General features: G+C 36.7%; 5 protein-coding genes across 5 annotated transcripts; 3 read left to right on the forward strand and 2 right to left on the reverse strand.

Moving 5' to 3' along the window:
• Positions 1 to 1,358: 1,358 nt before the first annotated feature.
• On the forward strand, positions 1,359 to 3,453 carry GCK72_017314 (uncharacterized protein; the record flags this gene model as incomplete). Its single annotated transcript, XM_053732021.1, has 3 exons — positions 1,359 to 1,531; positions 1,723 to 1,835; positions 3,020 to 3,453. 3 exons carry the CDS (start codon positions 1,359 to 1,361, stop codon positions 3,451 to 3,453), a joined length of 720 nt encoding a protein of 239 aa, XP_053580934.1.
• Positions 3,454 to 4,153: 700 nt separating this feature from the next.
• On the forward strand, positions 4,154 to 9,547 carry GCK72_017315 (uncharacterized protein; the record flags this gene model as incomplete). Its single annotated transcript, XM_053732022.1, has 6 exons — positions 4,154 to 4,241; positions 4,647 to 4,787; positions 5,518 to 5,651; positions 5,842 to 6,116; positions 7,868 to 8,770; positions 9,346 to 9,547. The coding sequence occupies 6 exons, from the start codon at positions 4,154 to 4,156 to the stop codon at positions 9,545 to 9,547; spliced, it is 1,743 nt and encodes a 580-aa protein (XP_053580935.1).
• Positions 9,548 to 10,086: 539 nt separating this feature from the next.
• GCK72_017316 (uncharacterized protein) lies at positions 10,087 to 13,599 on the reverse strand (the record flags this gene model as incomplete). The annotated part of the gene is made up of 5 exons (XM_053732023.1): positions 10,087 to 10,252; positions 10,308 to 10,546; positions 11,546 to 11,721; positions 13,263 to 13,442; positions 13,503 to 13,599. 5 exons carry the CDS (start codon positions 13,597 to 13,599, stop codon positions 10,087 to 10,089), a joined length of 858 nt encoding a protein of 285 aa, XP_053580936.1.
• A 368-nt stretch (positions 13,600 to 13,967) lies between these two features.
• GCK72_017317 (uncharacterized protein) lies at positions 13,968 to 17,302 on the forward strand (the record flags this gene model as incomplete). The annotated part of the gene is made up of 3 exons (XM_053732024.1): positions 13,968 to 14,067; positions 15,079 to 15,864; positions 17,127 to 17,302. The coding sequence occupies 3 exons, from the start codon at positions 13,968 to 13,970 to the stop codon at positions 17,300 to 17,302; spliced, it is 1,062 nt and encodes a 353-aa protein (XP_053580937.1).
• GCK72_017318 (uncharacterized protein) lies at positions 16,662 to 17,442 on the reverse strand (the record flags this gene model as incomplete). The annotated part of the gene is made up of 2 exons (XM_003097564.2): positions 16,662 to 16,796; positions 17,140 to 17,442. The coding sequence occupies 2 exons, from the start codon at positions 17,440 to 17,442 to the stop codon at positions 16,662 to 16,664; spliced, it is 438 nt and encodes a 145-aa protein (XP_003097612.2).
• Positions 17,443 to 17,954: the final 512 nt, after the last annotated feature.

The raw sequence follows: 17,954 nt of genomic DNA on the forward strand, positions 1-17,954 counted from the left end.
CATGAAGCCAACTTTTTTCACGTTTCAAATCAATTTTTATTTTTTGCACTGAAAATGCAATATTTTCAGGTTTTCAGACGTCGTAATGGATTAAAAAGGAGGCCCCATCCATCAGAATTGTAGAAAATAAAATTATATATCTTATGAGTCAGAAAAAAAACTTTTTTGATACAGAAAAACAGATTTTCGGAAAATTGAGTATAACTTTTTTGGCAGAAAATATTTTATAATAAAAATTGCACATAATGTACTTGAGGATACTCTGAAATTGTTACAATTTTCAAGAAATATAAATATCGTCTGAATTTGCAGACAATCTCATTTTACTGAAAATCGGTTTTTATCTATCAAAAAAGTCAATTTGTTACCAAACCTCACGTTTTTGGCTCACTCGATAGAGAATTTAAGTTTGCACATTTCTGATGGATGAGACCCTTTTTTCATCCATTTCGACGTCTGAAAACCTAAAAACACTGAATTTTCTATGCATGAAATAAAATAATTGATTTAAAATGTGAAAAAAAGAATTCAATCACAGGCTAGTTATGCATCGAGAAATTGGATTTTTGTGTAAAATTCGAAAAAAAAAACCATTTTTCAGTTGAAAACGCCCAACTTTGAGAGTGTGTGATGGTAAAACTAACTGTCCCACAAAAAAACGTTTTATAGGATCGTACAGATCACAAGTAAAGCTTCATTTTTGTAGTTGATAACTTTTTTGTACGGACACTCCCTAGAACGTTATGGTAATTTTAAGACTACAGCTTAAAAATCCCACAATTTCGCACAGAAATTGGTCAATTTGGGGAAGAAATTACTTTGTCGCTTTGTAACTTTCTAGGGAGCGCCCGTACAAAAAAATTGTCAACTACAAAAATGAAGTTCTAGTCTTGGTCTGTTCGATCCCATAAAACATTATTTTGTGGGACAGTTAGTTTTACTATGACACTCTCTCAAAGTTGGCCATTTTCAACTGAAAAAGGCAAAACTTAATCTACTTTTGAGCGGTACTGTAGGTACCTTTTCTTGAAGCCGGTAAATAACTTCTTAGCCCGACAGGGCCGAAATTTGAGAAGTTTGGCTACGTAAGATTCAAAAATAGCTATGAATTGGATTCAAAATCAAACCGATTAATCGAAAGACACTACTTTTTTCACTCTGAAAATCTCGATTTTGGGCAAATATTCAGTTTTTTTTCCCGAAATGTTCATAAATTCCCAAAATATTCCACAGGTCTCGACACGAGCGTCTGCTGTGCGTACTCAACAGTCAATCCTATCTGCCAGGGGCCGAATAATCGATTCACCATCGACGAAGACCAGGGAATATTCATTGTTGACCTGGGAAGAGCGTTCATAATGAATACAATATTGATTGAGTTGAGTTGGAGAGGTGACGTGAACGCATTCTCGTATCAACTATGTGTCGGAATGCAGAATACAAATGCAGCTCACTGGCAGATGATCGCCGATTACTCGAAATTCGATTGTCGAGGAGTTCAGAAGGTGTATATGGAGGATACTGTTATTAGGTGAGATTGGAATTTGAAAATATGCTGAAAATTCACCAAAAACGATATATATAGACAGTTTAAGATGCATTAAATTGAAAATTTGATCGTTTTTCGAGCAATTTTTCGGTTTTTTATAACTTCAAAACTGTTTTTTAATCAGTTTTTAAAGAATTTTTCATACGTATATTCTATATTGTCAAGATTTTCAGATACATCATGATAAAAGTGATTGATCCGACGTCTTATCGATTGGAATCGAGTCACGTCGAAGCGATTTACTCATCTCAAACAATGCCTGTCGATCCAAAGAGTTACTGTATTGGTGAGTTATAGAATTTCATATTTTTCTACCAGCCTGTCTCCCCCGCCTTCGGCGGTTGAGCCGGCTGGTCTCTCTTCATTCACATGGTCATTAAATTTCGAATGTGCCCGCATGGCCGAGTGGTCTAAAGCGGCGGTCGTTGTCCAAAGCATGCCAGTTCGGTTTTGCCCGCTGGCTCAGTTTCTCTTCTCTTTCCAAAACCGCTGCGGACATCGCCTCAGACAAACAGACAACGCCCATTTGTCTTTTATATATAAGAATGATTGGAAAATTTTTGAAAAAAAAAGAAGAAATCCAGTTTTAAAACTTCGAAAAATTCCATTTTGATTATCAAAAATTTGCTAATTTTCAATAAAAGCGCTGTTTCATTTTATAAAAATCACTTTTTTGTGGGATTTTTGCTTTAAAATATTAGCACGGCACGCTTCTTGCAATCGCGCTCTACCGAAATCGAAGAAAATTGTGTGCGAAATTGAGAGACTTAGAGAAATAGAGACATTTTCAAGGGTATTTCGGTGGAGCACATTTGGAAGAACTGTGCAGAGCTAACATTTTTCGATTTCTTGGTCGAATTTGTCGAAAAAATTCAAATCCCATCACTTTCAGTCACAAAATTATCTACTTTTTTTATTGAAAGTTAGCTATTGTCGACCAAAAAACATCAAATTTCTCTTCAAAATAATCAGAAACAAGTGATTTTTTACTTTTTTGCTCAAAATTTTCATTTTTGTGAAATATTTCATGATTTCTAGTACTTTTCTTCAGGTTCCCTTCAAAACCCGCCTCAAAAATCAACTATTCCACCTCCCAAACATGAAATTTTTTATTAAAATCACAAAAATCGACACTTTTGTGTGTTGAAATGAGTCTGAAATTGAGATTTTTCAGTAGAAACATGGTGTTTTGGAATCGCAGACTTTTTAAGTGTGAAAAAATTGCTTACAATGAGTTTTATTAGCGAGGCACAGTTCTTACAACTGCGCTCCACCGATATGCCCTTGAAAAACGTATCTTTTTCTCTGCGTCTCTCAATTTCGCACACTTTTTTTTTCAATTTCGGTAGAGCGCGGTTGTAAGAAGCGTGCCGTGGTAATAGGTCTGAAATTGAGATTTTTCAGTAGAGAAAAAAACCGATTTTTTGCTCAAAATGTTCCAAAATTCCATTTCAATTCTTCCATTTCCAGTGCCCACTCGCAACATCACGACAGTCGAAGACCACGCTCGAGTCATCGAGGGAGTCTCCCGTTGCCGAAATGCTTTAATCAACGGAGACAAGACGTCATACGACTGGGATTCCGGTTACACGTGTCATCAGATAGGCAGTGGTCTCATAATGATACAACTCGCTCAACCGTACATCATCTCTTCGATGCGAATCCTTCTATGGAATTGTGACGATCGATTCTATTCGTATTACGTCGCCGTGTCGACAAATCAAAACGACTGGATTACGGTAGTCGATAAGACGAATGAGGAGTGTCGTGGATGGCAGGAACTCGTTTTTGATCCGATTCCAGTGGTTTATATTCGATTGGTTGGAACGAAGAATTCAATCAATGAAGTATTTCATGTCGTCCATTTGGAAGCTCCGTCCAGTGTCCCCATTGCCATTAAATAATTGGAAAATTTTATCTGGTGTTGTCTAGTGTGCTCTATTGAGAATCTGTGGAGGTGGACTCTGCGTGGACAAATTGAAACTAAAAATTTAAATTTTTAGTTGGAAATTTAGTTTTTCAGCTAGTTTTCCCAATTTTGGGCTAGCTTCTTCTGAAAAATTTGCTTTTTGATACAGAAAAGCAGTGAAAATCCGAATTTTCAAAGAAAATTTAGAAACGAAAAAAGTTGGCTGTTTTTCTATTTGTACAGCACGCGCCTTACAACCGCGCTCCACCGAACCCGAAGAAAATTGTGTGCGAAATTGAGAGACTCAGAGAAAAAGAGACATTTTTCAAATGGATTTCGGTGAAGCGCAGTTGTAAGTAATGTGGCGAGCTAGTAAATTTTGCGAACAATTCAAAAAACCGACCCCCACTTGTCCACGCAGACTACACGGCCTCTATTCTCAATAGAGCAAATTTACCTAATCGTTCAAACTTTTTTCGCATTTTCCTGTGTAAAGTGTCATATAATTATGTAATTTAAATATCTGTCATGTATATTTATACTATTTAAATAAATATTTCTTTTTATTCCTTTTTTTTAACATTGAAAAAATTCAGTTTTATCGTCTGGAATTTAATTATTTTGCTCAAATTATTTGCATTTTTCCAGATTTATCAAAAAAAAAAGTTTTATTATGTAAGATTTTAGACAAAAAAATGGCGAAACGAGAAATGCGGAAGAGTCTAAAATGGGATATTGACAATTTATTCAAGTCACCGGAGACCGCGGAGGCGGAGTTTCAGCGTAAGTTTAGTTCTGGAAGATTCGCTGATTCTGAAGGTGTCAAATTTGAAAAAAAATTCTGAAAATTTTTGAAATTTTTCTCGTTTTCACCTCTATATTAGCACGGCACGTTTCTTACAACCGCGCTCTACCGAAACCGATGAAAATTTGCGTGCAAAATTAAGAGGATCACAGAATAAGTGGCATTTTTAAAGGGTATTTCGGTGGAGCGCACTTGTAAAAACGTTACCGAGCTAATAGTGAAAATTGAAAAAAATCAGAATTTTTCGCAAACTTCTATCAAAGAATGCAATTTATGGTCATTTTTTCGTTAAAAATTCTGATTTTTCGTTTTCCACCCTTTTTAAGCAATTTTATTCAGTTTTCAGTAATTTTCCACCTCTCAAATTTCCAAAAAAGTTTCAGAAGCGATCAAACGACGAAAACTGGACGATGGCACGTCTTCAACACCGCCAAGAGTTCGATCCGACCCGCGGGATGCTCTGAAACCGAAGCTATCGTTACATTTGACAAGATTAGGCGATGGACATCGATTAGATTGTGAAAGTACGCGAAAATGCGCTCTATTGGGAAAAGGATGGTGTAGTCCGGGTGGACAAGTTGAATATGAGAGTTTGAACTTTTCGGCTGATTTTCTTGTTTTTAGCGATTTTTTTCGCGGAAAATGCAAAATCTTATCAAAAATGACAATGCCCAGAAATTCTTGTTTTTTCACAAAAAATTTTGAATTTTTATACTTATTTTCATTATTTTTCCTCACTTTTTCTTAAATAGAACGTTATTTAGACTAAAACTTCCCATTTTTTTAATTAAAAATTCATGGAAAAATCATAAAAATCGACTGAAATAGTTTTCCGTGCCCTGTACTCATTTTGGACTAGACAAACGCTGTTTTTCAAATAAATGTCGATTTTCCTGATTTTTTTGTCGAATTTTTTATGAAAAACCTATAGAAAAATGCAAAATAATATCAAAAATGGTCAGAAAAGTTAGTTTTTTCTTGTTATTACGGCACGCTTCATACAACCGCGCTCTACCGAAATCGAAGAAAATTGAGTGCAAATTGAGAGACTCAGAGAAAAAGAGACATTTTTCAAATGGATTTCGGTGGAGCGCAGTTGTAAGAACTGTGCCGTGCTAATAAAAATCAAAAATTTTTGAAAAATTACAATTTTTGAAATCGTCTTTTCCTCCCAGACAACACAACTCCATTTCTCAATAGAGCGAATTTACATCAAATTTCGAACAAAAAAAACCGAATTTTCTATATTTTCAGACCTTGCTAACCTCATTCATTACTGTATCTTCGGCTCAAAATCGATACAAAAACCGCGATGGGCAACAATATCTCAGCATAGGTATCTTCTACAGACACTGGTGGTTCGAGTCAATGTGGAAGACAACTTTTTCGTGAGTTTATCCCGGATAATTGAAATTTGAGGCATATTAGCACGACACACTTCATACAAACGCGCTCTACCGAAACCGAAGAAAATTGTGTGCGAAATTGAGAGACGCAGAGAAAAAGAGACATTTTCAAGGGTATTTCGATAGAGCGCAGGTGTAAGAACTGTTGATCTAAAAAAATTTTGACTTTCAGGCCACCACGAATCTGAAATTTCTCAACGAGTTTTTCGATAGACACTGGCTAGAGCTCGGCGCGGATATCAGTGATCGTCGACTCTTCTGGAATTCTTTAATGAATGTTCGATTGGATTTAAAGGAGCAGATTAAGAGGAAAACTGACAGAATGCAAAAGACATTTGATCTACTCGGAAAGTTCGATAGAAGTCATTTCGTGTTGACGACTGAGCAGATGGCTGAAAGGAATTTCCCGTTTCCAGGGGAGGAGGGCATTGTGGCTACGAAAATGAGGTAGAGTAATATGGAAAAATGGATGGGAAGCTGAAGACGTGGGGATTCTAAATCAGGTTTCAGATTTTGAGTGGGATTAAATTGAAGCCAGATGCAAGAATTGGCAAAAATTTGAATTTTTGAAAATTTTCAGATTTTTTTGCAAAAGGTTGTGTTTTCGAGTAAGATTTTAAATATCGATAAAAACTGAAGCTTCCGAGAAATTTTTGACTATTTTTGATTAAAATTTCAAAAAAAAAACTCGTAAAAATTTGAGAAACGGACCGAGATTTTGCAAGTGATTGTATTTATCTCGCCTCATTTTAATCCTAGATCAATTCTGAAAACTCATTATGAATACTCACGTCTTTACTGTGAAAAAAATAAAGTTTGGCCAAGGATTTTCAAAAAAAATTTTCGCGCCCAAAACGCTTTAGTGCATTTAAATGCACTAAAGCGTTTTGGGCGCGAAAATTTTTTTTGAAAATCCTTGGCCAAACTTTATTTTTTTCACAGTAGGTTCTAGAATCACAGATACTCTATTAAGAAAAAGTCACTTTTAGGAGAAAAGTCTGAATCCACATCTCAAAAAAAAAGTTTTTCTTAGATAAAACTCACTGAAAATGCGAAGAATTTTCTATGGATTTTCAGATAATATTCCGGTTTCTGATGAACTTCAATCCCAGACAAAATCTGAAAATTGATTCAGAATTCTCACGACGTCACCTAATATGTGATTTTTAGTCTATAAATTCAGGATTTTTTATTTTTTAAATGAATTTCCACTGCCAACTTTTCTGTGTGTCTGTTTGTACGGATGTCCATTTTGAGCTGGAAATGAGCAAAAATAACAGTGTTTTTGATAATAAATACGGATTTTTGATTTCCGGTCCGAATGTCCACTGAAAATTGTGATTTTCTATGTTTGTCCGGATGTCCATTTTTAACTGAAAATGAGCGGAAATATTTGGCGAAAAATTAGTCTAACTGTTTCCGAGTGTCCGAATGCCCAGTTCACCTTAAAAATTGGTGGAAATTTTAATTTTTCTATGAAAAATGAGGGCTTTTGATTTTCTTTAAATTTTCGGTGTGTCTGTTCGTCCGGATATCCGTTTTGACCTGAAAATAAGTCATCTTTTTCAGAAATTCTATTAGCTCGGCACTATTCTTGCAACTGCGCTCCACCGAAATGCCCTTGAAAATGTCTCTTTTTCACTGAGTATCTCAATTTCGCACACTATTTTCTTCGTTTTCGGTAGAGCGCGATTGTAAGAAACGTGCCGTGCTAATATCGTTGTTGTTAAAAATGAATGTTGTGAACGAGACTCCGCCCATTGAAAAAATCTGCCGTCCAGAAGAAATAGTCGATATTTTCAAAAAGCTGACGTTGTAAGGATTCAGAATAAACACCCAAAATTTACTAAACATCAAAATGAACCAAGTTACGACGCTTTTTTCTCTTACAGACAACAAAATTCATGTAAAAAGTTCAATAATTTAGTAATTTTGAAAAAAATTGTTTAATATATTAGCTCGGCACAGCTCTTACAACTGCGCTCCACCGAAATGCCCTTGAAAAATGTCTCTTTTTCTCTGAGACTCTCAATTTCGCACACAATTTTCTTCGGTTTCGGTAGAGCGCGGTTGTAAGAAGTGTGTCGTGCTAATAGCTCGAAAATAGACTTTTTTAACGAAATTCCAAACTTTTGAATCATGTATTCGTCACTACCAAGCCATTCCCACCAAATTTGAGAAATTTACCCATTTTCCAGATACAAAAAGATCACTCACTCCTCACCGCTCTACTCTGTCGATTGCGAGATGTGTGAGACGACTCACGCGAATCGAGAACTCACTCGAATCTCGCTCATCGACGAGAAACAAAACACAATTCTGGATACTCTCGTGAAACCACGTGGAGACATCACTGATTACGTCACAAGGTATTCTGGAATCACAGCGAAGATGATGGAAGGTGTGACGACTACATTAGAAGACGTGCAGCGTGCGATTCAGAATCTGTTACCGCCCGACGCGATTCTAGTGGGACACTCGCTAGAGCACGATTTGAGTGCCATGAAAATGACTCATCCGTTTTGTTTAGATGTGTGTCATTCGTTGAATTACACAAATAACGTGTTTGAAAACCGGAATAGTTTGAAAAGTCTGACTGAAATGTTTCTCGGCGAACAGATTCAAACGGAATACGGACACTGCTCCTATGAGGATGCATGGGCGGCTCTGAGACTTGCTCAACTCAAAATTCAAGAGGGAATTGTGTTTGGAGTGGCGAGTTATGGATGGAAATACTCACAGTATAGAGAGGAGCAAAAGCTGAAAAATGGGGATGGGGAAATCTTAAAATCCACTCAAAACTCTGCAGCAGCCCCGATCCCCTGCACCGGATGCCTTGGGCCTACTGTAGTCGGGTGTACTGTAGTCAATTGTCGGTGTCGTTTCGTGGCGGGACCCGCGCAATGTGTCGCGTGTTGCGTGAGAAATTTGGTGTCGGAAGAGGGAGATTTCGATTGGAGAGAGACTTTAGAGGTGGATTTGGAGATGGAACGAGTCACGAGTCCCATTGAGAATTATGTGAAGAAAGATGAGATGAAATCGGTTTTGATGGGTTTTGAGGCGCCTGAAGTGTTGGAGAAGATGCCCGAGATGGGAAGGAAGTGAGTTGGGGAAATTGGGAATAATTGGTGTGCAAATGCCAAAAAAAAAACAAGAAAAACTGGTATTTTTGATGGAAAATAGCTTTTTTCACCCCAATTTCTTACAAAATCTAACGAAAAATGTGTTTTTTCTCTGTTTTTTAATCGAAATTTGTGGAAAATTGAAAAAGAAATCAAGAAAAATAGATTTTTGATGGATAAATGCCGTTTTCTATCAATTTTTAATCGTGATTTCTCTAAAAAGTAAGGTTTCGCCTATTTTTTTTCCAATGTTCTTTTTGTTTTAGGTAGGAAAGATGAAAATTCTCCAATTTTCAGAAAACAACTTTTTTCTGACAATTTTAGAAAAACTCAAACTCATATTATAATAGAACGACACAGATCTTACAACCGCGCTCTGCCGAAACCGAAGAAAACAGTGTACGAAATTGAGAGATTCAGAGAAAAAGAGACATTTTTCAAGGGCATTTCGATGGAGCGCAGTTGTAAAACCTGTGCCCAATTAATAGAAAAACTTAACTTTTTTAAAAGTTCCGAAAATTTTGAAAAAATAATAAAAATTCCAAAATTTCCAGAATCCACTTGAAACTGCCCTCCTCATTCCCCACTTACTCTTCATTCATCGACAACGTTGCCTCCGAAATGCTCAATGACAGTGCCATATTCATAGAAATCGATAGGAAAAAAGTGGAACCATTGCCCAGAAGTTCTCCAGAAGATGACGAGGGAGAAGTCGTCGACAATTCAGAAGCTCTCAACGAGATTTTATATCTCTAAAGGTTATTTTTGGGGTTTCGGTGATTTCGTTTCTTTAATCAAGAATCTTGATCTCATTGATCAACACCAAAATTGTTTTGGAAGCTTCTCGGCTGCCGACTTAGAGGGAGCGATAAGGAACACGCTCAGTTTGCGGCCGGGTGGCTCAGGTGGGAACGCGGCGGTCACCGCGCACAAGAGGTCAGTGGTTCGAGTCCGTTCCCCGACTTTTCCCTTTTTTCTTTTTTCCACACTTCTACTAACTTATTAAATCCTTCCAACACCCAACGAAGTCCCGGAATATTGTGCTGGCCGAGGGCGAGCATGAATTTCTCTTGCATTTTACGAATACTCATCTAAAAAATAAAAAAAGGTGAAAATTGCAGATTTAATAAATGCTAAATAAGTATAAAATCCGATTTACAAGGAATTTTTCTGGGTAAAAAACAGGAAAAAAATGGGGGAAATTGAGGAATATTTATATTCATTGTACATAAGAGATCTTTGGGGTTAAAATTACACTTAAAAATGAGATCTTTTTCAGAAATAATTGCATAAAATCAGTCCATATAAGGTTGTGGCGACCATTGCTTCTCGTGAATCGCCTTTCCCTCGGGATTCGCCGTCAAACGTGGCACATCGTGGCGAAGCATGAATTCTCGAACTTTCCAGCGGAGTGACAGACGGCGGAGTTCGCCAGGCGCCGGGTGTCGTTCCCATTCGTTTCTGGAATTTTCGAATTTGCCGGGTGTTCAATGGAGCGCGTTTGCATTGAACCTACTTATAAAGATGATATCTGGTGACTGGATCAAATTTATATGGAACTCTTCCTGGTTTCGGAGACCGGACGGGACGAACACTCGGATCTCGGATGATGAAATTTGATTTTTTTGGATCTGATGGATTTTCAGATGACGTCAATCCGACTGAAACTGATTCAGCGATTTCTTCTTCGTCCTCCACTACCTCGTCTGTTAGATCTTCTGGTTGGCCACCGTCGCTGGAGAGTTTGTCCATTACCTGGAAAAGTTTAGGCTATTTTCAGTAAAAAATGATGATTTTTGTTGAAAATTTGAAAATTTTCCCTAAAAAATGGGTTTGTACGTGGAAAAATTGCGATTTTGGCAATTTTATTTTGAAAAAATTGATATTTCTAGCAAACAATCGCGATTGACCATTCAAAATCAAAATTTTTAGCAGTTTTCCAGCTAAAATTGAAACTTTTCAATTAAAAAATGGGTTTGTACATGAAAAAATTGCGATTTTGGCAATTTGTTTTTTTGAAAAACCGAAATTTTTCCATATGCAAACCCATTTTTCAGCTAAAAATTGAAATTTTTCCCTAAAAAATGGGTTTGTACGTGGAAAACATGCGATTTTATTCGATTTTTGTGAAAAAAACCTTAATTTCAGGATAAAAATTGCACATTTTCATGAAAAACTTGTTTCTTACTCAAAAACAGTATTTTCAGCAATTTTTCAGCTAAAAATTGAAATTTTTCACTTAAAAAGTGGGTTTCTACATGAAAAAATTTTGATTTTTATGAAAAAAAAATCAAGAAATTAAAATTTCAGAAAGAAAAATTGAAAATTTTAACTGAAAATCGCGATTTCTTACTGAAAAAGAAAAAAAATTTTCAGCATTTTTTCACTTAAAACTTGAAATTTTTCACTTCAAAAATGGGTTCGTACAAGAAAAAATTGCGAGTTTATTCGATTTTTGTGAAAAAAAAACCTTAATTTCAAGATGAAAAATTGACATTTTTCGCTAAAAAAATGGGCGATTTCCTACTCAAAATCAGAATTTTCAGCTAAAAATTGAATCTTTATACTTTTTGGATCTACCTGTTCTTCTGGATTCTCTACAGTAACCTCAGTCTTCGGTTCCTTCATTTCCAGACTTTTAGCAGCAGAATCAGAAGATTTTTTGAAAAATTTCCAGTTCAATTTATTGAAAACTTCTCGAATAGAAGACAACATTTTTCGGTTTAAAAAGAAATTCTTTTTCGAAAAACCAACCTCATTGGCTCCCCGACACATCTCATATGCTCGATGAATACTTCGCCACGCTTGATCGATCAACGACTTGGCTTCGAAATTCTCACGGGGTGCTGCGCTTTTTTCGTCGTCACCGTCAGAGTCATTGACATCGGGGAATTCCAGATTCTCGTAAACATATCGTTTGCCTTGGCGTTCTGGAATGGAAAAATAACTGGATATGGAGGGTGAAAACAGGGGGAATTCTGGAGATAAAATAGAGGAGAAATGGGAGAAATTTAAGCGTTTTTCAGATTTTTTAATGTAGAAAAATCGCGTTTTTGCATACTTGTCAAGGCCCGGCTTCAGAAAATGACCCTTTTATTTCAATTTTTCATTGAAAATGTGACCATTTCTGATGATTTTTCATTGAATTTGAACTTTTGCGCCAAAACAATCGCGCCGGGGATTGACAGGTCTGGAAAAACTGGATAAGTGCGAAAAGACCGATTTTGACTCATTTTTCACGAAAAACACACATTTTTCTTCATTTTCATGCAGTTTAAGTCATTTTCCTCATACTTGTCAAAAATCGGGCCGGCCCGGCTCGGCCCGTCGGCCCGGCCCGGCCCGGCCCGGGCCGCCACGGGCCGGGCCGGGCCGAAATTTCTCTCGGCCCGGCCCGGCCCGGTCGGCCCGGATTCAAAAATGGGTACCCATTTTTACCAAATTTTTTTTGAAATTTTTCGAAAAAAAACAGTAAAAATGCTTAAATTATCATTACATATTCACATTTTGATTCAATTTTAAATGTTTATTCGAAAACTATACTTTTTTCAAAAAATTTCCAAAAAAAATTCAAAAACTCAAAATGTTTTGAAAAAATGTTTCAAAACGGGCCGAGCGGGCCGGGCCGGGCCGGGCCGGGCCGAGATTTTTCCTGATTTCGGCCCGGCCCGGCCCGGCCCGTGACAAGTATGATTTTCCTCACTTCTCAACAAAATCGGCGACTGAATATTCATTTTTCCCGTCTCTAGGAGGTTGAAAACGGAGGAAATCTGAATGAAACAGTGAAGAAATGGAGAAATTGAAGCGTTTTCAGTGTTCAAAATTAGTTCTAGAAAAATCGCATTTTTGATGAGGAAAAACGAGAAATCATCTCATATTAATTTCAAAAAATCATACTTGCAACGGACAGGGCCAAGAGGAGAATTTTCACTGCCCGGCTGAAAAAACTTGAAAAAATTTTCCAAAAACGTCGAATTTTTGACTATACTGTAGAATTCAATCGAAAGCTAGTTATGCATCAAAAATTTGAATTTTTAATGTGAACAAATAAAAAATTGGTGAAAAAAGTAACATTTTTGAAGCCAGGCTGAGAATAACTTTTTTCAAACATTTTTGTCCGAAAACCGAGTGTTTTGGGGAAAAAAATGAAGTAAATTTTTTGAAAACTGAAGAAAAATCTGAAAAATACATTTTTCTGACAGAAAATGTGGAAATTATGCTGAAAACTGTTCAAAATTCCCAAAAAAAAAACAAGTTTCAATTGAGAAACAGTCCAAATCTTCACTTTCTCATCGAGAATGTCTGAAAAATCTGGCTTGTGACAAAAAACATGTTTCAAGCTGGTTTTTACACCAAAAATTTTAGAGTTAAAATCCCGATTTTAACTCATTTTTCACGAGAAAACCAGATTTTTTCTTCGTTTTCAAGCAGTTTAACTCTTTTTTCAGCTTTAGAGACCCGAATCCCTCACTTCTCGACACAATCGGCGACTGAATATTCATTTTTCCCGTCTCTAAATCCTCTCTTTGTCTCCACAAAAATCGGGCGGCCGGATCAATCGATAATGATGCAAAAAGTGATTCATTCAACACGTCGTCTCCTCCGTCACTTTCAGACAAATACGACTCTTCGTTGAGGTATTTGTTGATTTCTGGAAAAAAATTGAATTAAATTTAAATTTTTTAAATTTTGAATTTTTTCGAAAAATTACCATTTTTGAGCTTCGCCAGTTGTACACCACTTTGAATATGTTGTCCCATTTGATGAATAATATCCTCAAGCTCTTTTTCCGTGGTGAAATCCGCCATTTTTGGAGGAAATTGGGGAGTCAGTGAGGCAGAAATCGAATCATAAAGGAAATGACGATTTTTGAGTACCCGTGATGATTTTCAGGCGATCAATCACCTGATTTTGTGTTGTTCTGAAAAGAATAGATGAAAATCAACAGAAAACACTAGAAAGAAAATATTTGTTTACGAATTTGAAAAATAGCGAAAATGTAAAGTGCGTGCGGCAAAATTGCGAAAACCGCGTGCCCGGCTTGCGAAAGTGAACTCCGCCTCTTTTTTTGTTTATTTTATTTTTATTTTGGAGATATTTTGGAGATTTTGGAGATTTGCGAAGGCGAACTTTTCAATGAGAACGGAAAAAAATGAAATAATTTTTTTAGCGACAAATGAGCAATCATTTCGAAGGACCACTTTTCGAAAGACCACTGGATATGGATGGCCCGAATAATTTGGCGATTTCCAATAATTTTAATGCGGTGATTAAAAGTAAGAATTGTTTTTAAAAAATTGTGAATTTCACGGTCTCCCGCACTCCAAAAAAGAACTGCAAGAAATGTGAAGCCGATTTTTAAAAAATGTTTTAATTCAATTCTCTTATTTTTTGCACTGAAAATGCAGTATTTTTCAGATTTTCAGACGTCGCAATCGATGAAAAAAGGTCCCATCCATCAGAATTGTAGAAAATGAAATCGTGTATCTTATAAGCGAAAAAACGTGAATTTTGCCATTTTCTCAAATATTTCTTTTTCAAAAAAAATGGTAACAGTTTTCCAGCATCCTCAAGTACATAATGTGCAATTTTTATTTAAAAAAAAGTTTTCTGCCGAAAAAGTTATAATCGATTTTCCGAAAATCTGTTTTTCTGTATCAAAAAAATCAATTTTCGACCAACATTCACGGTTTCTGGCTTATAAGATACAAGATTTCATTTTCTGCAATTCTGATGGATGATACCCTTTTTTCATCCATTGCGACATCTGAAAACCTGAAAATACAGCGTTTTCAGTGCAAAAATGAAATAATTGAATAAAAATGTGAAACAAAAACGTTTCTTGCAGTTCTTTTTCGCAGTGCGGGACACCGTGAAATTGAATACTAGCAGCCCAAACCTTTTGCAACTGCGCCCCACCGCAAACGAGCACGCGCCGACACAGATTTTCCCAGTTTTCCCCTATTTTCGCAGTTTTTCGATAGTTTTCTTGTAAATTTTCATTTAAAAAATGCGAGAATAGGTCAAAAACTGTGTAATTCCGTGACGGCGCGAGAAAAAAACTCTGCGTCTCTCGCTGCGATACTCTATCGTTTGCGGTGGGGCGCAGTTGTAAGATGGTGTGGGCTGCTAATAGCTCGGCACAGTTCTTACAACTGCACTCCACTGAAATCCCCTTGAGAAATGTCTCTTTTTCACAGAGTCTCTCAATTTCGCACACAATTGTCTTCGGTTTCGGTAGAGCGCGGTTGCAATAACTGTGCCGAGCTAATATGGAAAACTTTCAGACAAAAGATCAAAAGTGGACCATGTCGATGAGCTTTCCGAGTCGTTCGCTCAAATTTTTCTCTCCTCCGATCACAGTGACGTCACTCTAGTGCTAGACGACGGTTCAGAATTCCCGACTCATCGTCTGATTCTCGCCGTTCGAAGCTCGTTCTTCAAAGCGTTGCTTTACAACGGTTTCCAAGAAACTCATCAGACACGTGTCGCCCTGAAAGAGACGAACTCCAAGGCGTTTGAAGCGGTTTTACAGTATATGTACACGTCGAAAATCGATTTTTCTGGAGTGGAATTGGAGATTCTTCTGGAATATTTGAGTCTGGCACATCGATACGATTTGGGGCAACTGATGACGGCGATTAGTGAATATTTTAAGGAGATTTTGAAGACAGATAACTTGTGTAGCATTCTAAACGCGGCGTATTTCTTTCAATTCGAGGATTTAATAGAGTTTTGTATGCATTTCTCGGATAATAGAGCGGATCAACTACTGGATGACCCGAGTTTCACGAAACTTACCGGGGATTCACTAAAAGAATTGTTGAGCCGCGACTCATTTTACGCTAGAGAACTGAAAATATTCATGGCAGTCCGCACGTGGACTGAGAAGAATCCGACGCAGAAGAAGGCGTCGAAAGAGTTGTTAGAGTTGGTCAGATTACCGTTGATATCTCAGAATGATCTACTCAGCTCGGTACGACCCACCGGATTGGTGGATGCTGAGGCGTTGTTGGATGCGATTGAAAAGCAGACGCAAAAACCGCAAGAGATTAAGTATAGGGGGTGTAAAGGTGAGTTTTTTTGTATTTTTTCTCGTAAAAAATCGAAAAAATGAAAGAAATCGGTCAGAAAAACCATATTTTAACCTAAAAATGGTTTTTTTTTAATCTGATTTTTATTCCAAAATTCGTTCAGAAAATTCCAAAACCTAATTCCAAATTTCTACCCGTCCATTTTTACATTAAAAACAGAATTTTCACAAAATTACTAAATTATTGAACTTTTCACATTAATGTTGTTAAAGAAAGGGTTTTCAATAGAAAACTTGAATTTTTATGATATTTCATTTTGGAAAAGCTAGAATTCGCATTCAAAAGAGCACTGCTCCTCTTTTTCACTTTTAAAAGTTTAATTTTCAGAATTTTTAGACGAAAAACGCGTTCAGAAATCAGAAATTCACCAAAAATCTGCATTTTTATTTCAAAAAGTGTTATAATAACCTCTAAAAGCGCTCTATTATTGATCAAGCTTATAGCGATATTGAAAGAGATTTTAGACGCTTTTTTTAATCAAAACTATTTTTTAAAAAAAAAGTTTTTGCTATAAAAAATAAGCTATTAGCACGACACGTTTCTTACAACCGCGCTCTACTGAAACCGAAGAAAATTGTGTGCGAAATTGCAATTTAATTGAGAGACTCGGAGAAATAGAGACATTTTGCTACGTCATTTCGATGGAGCGCTCAAGAACTGTGCTGAGCTAATAAAGTTGCCGTCACTCTCGAAAAGGCATTTCCCCATTGATACACAACAATAAATAATCCGATAAAAAGTTTTATTTGTATTTCAAGAATTTTCATTGAATAAACCTATGGGTTGTATTCAATTGGCAAGTTCTTGCGACGAACCATACCGTCTCCTTGGAACCATTCACGACGGAATTGCTTGGCGGCTCCATCTGGAGTGTTAGTCCATTCGACGGTGATACGGTCGTTGTTGGTATCCTGAAATAGGGGAAATAAGCGGACGTTCACACTAACTAGGGAAGATCATGGAGTCAGTTTGGAGTTATGGGATGTGACCAATATAATTGGAAAGCTCAAATCACACTGATTACAAATATATGGTCAGTTTTTGCCCTCGAGGCCTGGTATTCGAGAAAAACTATCCCAAAGTTTGATTAACAGTCATTACCAAACTTTGACCTCATTTTTCTCGAATACCGGACCTCGAGGGCAAAAACTGAATATATATTTGGAATCAGCGTGATTTGAGCTTTCCAATGATATAAGTGACGTCCCATAACTCCAAACTGACGCCTTTCCTAGTAAGAGATCCCAAACCAACCTCCTGTCCGAAGGCGAAGGCATCGCAAGACACAGCCAAGAGAACAGCTTCCTTTGGGTCGAGAACTCCACATGGTGGATCAACTCCGAGACGCTTCATGTTGGTCGTCTTGATTCCGTATCCAATACGACGAGCCGACGAGTTGATCACCTTGATGTGGTAGGTGTGCTTGTCATCATACGGAGCGTTGAAGACGATCTTGGTTCCTGGTTGGGTCTGGATGTCTCCTGGTGGGACGGATTGAGCCATGGCAAACTTTTTGTTGAAGGAGTTGAAACTCAGTGAAGTTTGTGGCGTTTCCATCGGCTATTTATGCAGAATCCTTATCAGTACCCTAGATCTTTGCTCCAGATTTCATAACAAGATAAAGGGGAAAGGTCACGTGTGAATGAGTTGTAGCAAAACCTTTAAAAACAGAAATCTGATTTCTACCCATTTTTTGCTCAAAATAAGTACACGTTTAGATTTTTTTGAACAGAATTTTATTACCGAAAAGCCAGAAAATCAGTTTTTCACATTTTGGACCAATTTTCCTCAAAAATTACTAAATTATTGAACTTTTTATATAAATTTTGTTAAAAAGAACAGTTTTTTAATAGCAAGAATTCGCATATGAAAGAACACTGATCCTTTTTACGGAAATTCAGTTTTTTTTTTTCAAAATTTTACTTTTCAAAAGTTTTAAACTAGAAACGCGTTCAGAAAATCAGAAATACACCAAAAATCGTTGTTTTTGTTTCAAAAAGTATTATAAAAACCTCTAAAAGTTCTCTATTTTCGATTAAACTCATTCCGAAATATTGAAAGAGATTTGA

Source organism: Caenorhabditis remanei, chromosome V (genome assembly GCF_010183535.1).
Source record: "Caenorhabditis remanei strain PX506 chromosome V, whole genome shotgun sequence".
Classification (NCBI taxonomy): domain Eukaryota; kingdom Metazoa; phylum Nematoda; class Chromadorea; order Rhabditida; family Rhabditidae; genus Caenorhabditis; species Caenorhabditis remanei.